General features: G+C 28.8%; 1 protein-coding gene across 1 annotated transcript in view; it reads left to right on the top strand.

Moving 5' to 3' along the window:
* Positions 1-4,115, top strand: part of LOC119676135 (octopamine receptor beta-1R-like) — a 13,494-nt gene extending 9,379 nt beyond the window's left edge. Inside the window, exon 7 of the mRNA XM_038087367.1 lies at positions 4,056-4,115. Coding sequence (XP_037943295.1) covers positions 4,056-4,115 — 60 coding nt within the window. The remainder of the gene's footprint in view (positions 1-4,055) is intronic.
* The last annotated feature ends 897 nt before the right edge of the window (positions 4,116-5,012 follow it).

Consider the following 5,012-nt stretch of genomic DNA (forward strand, 5'->3'; position numbering starts at 1 on the left):
AGTAATTCACCTGCAATTAAAGTGTCATACGAGCACAAAATATGCCCAAAAGTGTACAACAACAACAACAACAAATTTAAGAATTATAAATTTGAAAGTTGAAGTCACGTGTCCAAGTATAGACAGTATTAGTAGTACGAAAATAGACATTGAGGGGTGGCTCACCCATATTTTTACAAAAAGTTTAATAGAAGTTTTTGTAATTTAAGAGACGAAAAAAGTAGATTGATAGGAATTTTTCAATTGTACCAGAAAACTTATTAAATTTAACGCAACACAAATTTTTGTGGCTTATGTTTTGTTTAAGGATTAGCAAATTGTGAATGAATCCTGCGTCGAAGCTAGTTTTTGTGCCCTACATATGAAAATGGCATGTTGAGTTTATGAGAAGCATAATCTTTGAGCTATGATTTATATAAAAATTGTATTTAAAGTCTGTAGAACCTAATAAGTAATTCAAAGAATTAATTTCTTTCTAAAAATAATTGATAATTATACTATAGATAAAGTTTATGTACTATAAAAAAGATACATTATTTAGTAATTTTTAAGTGTTTTGTAGTAAGCGCTTTATATTTTAATGGATAAAATGCTATTGATTACTAATACTAAATGTAATGTAGTGTGCCAAGGACTACTTAACCTGAAAATAGATTTCAGTTCTTAACACTTTAATATCTCAGAAATAATTGTTCCAAAAAACTTACTTTATTTCACTTACCAATTTTAGGTTTAAATCGAACTACTTTTAATTTTATAATGATTTTATTCCTTTAAACTTTGATGTATGTCAAAAAAAAAAAACCGTGCTATAAAATTGATTTGTATCTGATGCTCTTTACAATCACATCGAAAAAATAGATATATCTTTCATATTCATTTTATCCCTTTAAACTTTGATATATGTCAAAAAATAACAGTGCTATAAAATTGATTTGTATCTAATAATCCTTAGAATCATATCTATCTAAAAAATAGATATATCTTTCATATTCATTTTATCCCTTTAAACTTTGATATATGTAAAAAAACCGTGCTATAAAATTTATTTGTATCTGATAATCTTTAGAATCACATCGAAAAAATAGATATATCTTTCATATTCATTTTATCTCTTTAAACTTTGATATATGTAAAAAATAACAGTGCTATAAAATCGATTTGTATCTGATACTCTTTAGAATCATATCGAAAAAATAGATATATCTTTCATATTCATTTTATGCCTTTAAACTGTGATATATGTAAAAAATAACAGAGTTATGAAATTGATTTGTATCTGATAATCTTTAGAATCATATCTATCTAAAAAATAGATATATCTTTCATATTCATTTTATTCCTTTAAACTTTAATATATGTAAAAAAACCGTGCTATAAAATTTATTTGTATCTGATAATCTTTAGAATCACATCTAAAAAATAGATATATTTTTCATATTCATGAAATGAATATATTCAGTATCACGAATTTTGTAGCGCACTTATATGTTCCCATTGAAGTAGTTTTTTTTGTTATTATTCTGTGTTAATACGAAAAATATTGGAACCAGTTCCAATGTAGCAAATGCACCCTTTCACCACATTTCAGGATGAAGTCTTAACACCCAATGTTACACTTCGCCGGTGGTTGTTTTGCGTATTAAAACTTTCGTCAAATGTGGAAAATCAGAAGCTGCTTTCTGAGCGCACGGCTGGCTACCGAGAGCTAATGAAGGCAAATCTCGGTATTAATTTCAAACGAATTTATTTTGATCCCCAGATAAGCCGGCATTTTACTGGCTTTTAACAGCAATCATAACAGCAGCACAGCAGCACAGCAGCACAACAGCAATTCAATTGATTCATTCATGCTCATGCTCACACACACTGCTGCACACAGCATATAAACACACACACACACCACACAGTCTTATGCCATTTAAATTGGCTAGCATCAAAATTTGCGAGCGAGGTGGGGTGGTGTGCATGTGGGGGAGTTACTGAATTGGAAAATCGTTTGCCATTTCACTTTTGTTGTTGTTTTGATTTTTTACTAATTTTTATGGATTTGAAGCGACGATAAAAATCTTGATTGCACACTTAGTTCTCGTGCAAACAGGCGCAATCAATGCACTGACATGTCCTCTGGTATATCCTTTGGCATTTTAGTTTGTGCTGCGCTCTATTTAAGTGCTTCTAAGTGTATTAATACATCTTTATCTGTCATAATAATTATTTTAATAGTTATTATTATTAACTGTTGTGGTTTTGATGAGACTTTGCTCTACTCTGCATACGAGTACGTGAAGGATATAAACAAAGGATAATGCATGAACTGAATGATTGTATGGCGTGTTTGATGAAAATATTTCCAAATCATAATTAAAGCAATTTTATCAATTTTATTTTACTGACCATAATGCATAGGTCGGTCAAGTGCTCTTGTTCTTTGATTATCGAATGGAATTTGTATTTCCTTTTTAATGATTTGTTGTGGTTGAAATGCACTTGCTTTGACGCGTGGCCAACACGCGCATCCCACCGCCACCGAGGACGTAAAGTGTTATGTACTTTAGAGTAGTTAACCAAAATGATTTAAATTATTTTAAGTTCATATCTATCTGTAAATGTGATGAGTCAGGTGTCTTGCTATCGGTTGAAATTTACCAACAGTTTTTTATTTGAGGATGATTTTGATATATTTTTTCCTCTGTCTGAGGAAAACTTTTTAAGTCTGCTAATATTTTGTGATATCCATCATTTATATCTGTTAGTAGATACCATTGCCAGCACAATTAACTACAGACACTGCCCACTAAGCCTTTTACGAGGGTCACTATGTATATTTTGAGCCTAATAATGGAAAAATACTAACCTATCGTTGATAGTTGCTATATTGTTTCTCGAAGTATTCCCCTTTATGATTAATACACTTTTGTATGCATTCGAATCATTTGTCAAAGCATTTTTTCCAATCTTCTTCAAAAACCTCCAAAACTTGGTTTTCACCTCGCAAAAGTTGTCCCATTGTTTTATCGAACTTTAGGATTGTTACGACATACCATATTATTTGGTTTAACAACTTTTTCTTTTTAAATAATCGAATTTGAGTAATGGTATCAATTATTTCAAAAAAATGTTAATAACTTTTAAACATTTTTTAAATAACTTATAATGCTTTAGGATACCGTTCACATAATTTATTTTTGATTATTTTGGATGAATTATGTTTTCATAACATTTCTAATGGATTAATAACTCATATTTTGCTTTAGGATAAAATTCATGAAACTTTATTTCTGGATATTATCAGTCTTAATAAAAGATTTTTAGTTAAAGAGTATATTACATATTAGGTGGGCATAGCTGAATATAAGTATTTTAGATGAGTAATTATATCCTGAGAGTTTTTTTAGGTAGCTTTAATGTTATATTTGTAATCTACTAATGCTAAATTCTTTGTTTCGAGGCAGGTTTTGCTTGCCGTAATGGTTCCAGCATAGCGAAACTATTTCAAATATTTAAGAGACGTCCTACAATGGAGAGTGTTATCGGTGTCGCGTCTATAACATAAGTCGATAACATAATTTAATAGATGTACACATTATTTGAAAAGTAAAATGGATTTAACATATTTACAGAGTATATCATTAAAGAATGCACTGGAATTAAAGCTTTTAAAAAGCATGAATAGTATTGTGCCACCCGACGTAATACACAGAAACCACTTACTTACTTACTCTAACCACTTACTAGTCAAATTGACCTGTTCATTTTGTTAGAAAAATTTTCTCATGTGATAAAGAAGATATGAAAACTAAGATGTAGTATGGTTTACCTGAGATTTAGTTAAGATCTAGTTAACCAAATCAACCAAATTATTTTTCTAAGTGGACCTATTGTTGCTTGGCGGTAGTGGGATTTCATTGTTCGGACGAAAAAAATGTTACAATGTTAAGTTTTTCACTACACAAGGCTTTTGATGCTTTCATCCTTCATAATAAAAATAGACTATATTAACATAAAAATTATATACTTATATATTTAATGATAATATTTTTTTTTTATTCTAGTCCTGTACCCTAGTGAAAGGAACATTGTCATCAATTACAGAATCAGTGGGTAAGTTCTAAATTCTATCTTCCGTTCTGAGACACTCTCAAATAGACCCTTAGATTCATTTGAGAGATTATTTAAATTTTCAGTCAGGTCGGTGCAGGTGATGAAAGTTCTAGGGTAGATCAATATCGAACACTTCTGTTAAATGAATGTTGGATACATCTGACCACAATTTTCTCTGAATAATCAAAATTACAAAGTATATATTTAAATTTTCAGTCAAGTCGGTGTAGGTGATGAAAGCATTATCTTAACAAAATGAGTTCCAGCGTAGATCAATATCGATGATGTTAAATGAATAATGATGTCGGAACACATTTTCTTTGAATAATCAAAACTACATAGTAGCTAAAGATTGATTAAGATAACTGTAGTTAGCTCAATATACAACCCAAATCGCTTTACATACTATTCCCCACATAATAATATTAATAGTAATAATACTTATTGTTCTTGTTAAAACTTTGAGTATGAAGTCAGAGGTGAAGAATGAAGTGAAAATAAATAAAAAATTTGGACTAGCATAAGACAAGTTCTCGAAGAAAAATAATCGTTAGATAGTATAATTATGTATGGTATATAATTATATAGTTATTATTATAACTTTTAATGTGAAAATATGAAAATTTGTTATTCTTTCTCCAACTAAAGTAATAGTAAAAAAGAATTTAGAAATAAATTATATTGTAACTGACGCATGCAATATATATAGTATTATTACATAAATAAGAATTAGTTTAAATACATTTAATATATTGAAGTATAATTAACATTTTTTATACTTATTTACATATACTTATACATGCTCATGTAAAATTTATTTAAAAAAACTAATTAAAATTAATCTGTTTATTGGTTTTTCAATTGTTAATTGAGCTCAGTTACTTATAACTGATAAGAAATACAATACA

Source organism: Teleopsis dalmanni, chromosome 2 (genome assembly GCF_002237135.1).
Source record: "Teleopsis dalmanni isolate 2A chromosome 2, ASM223713v2, whole genome shotgun sequence".
Taxonomy (NCBI): Eukaryota; Metazoa; Arthropoda; class Insecta; order Diptera; family Diopsidae; genus Teleopsis; species Teleopsis dalmanni.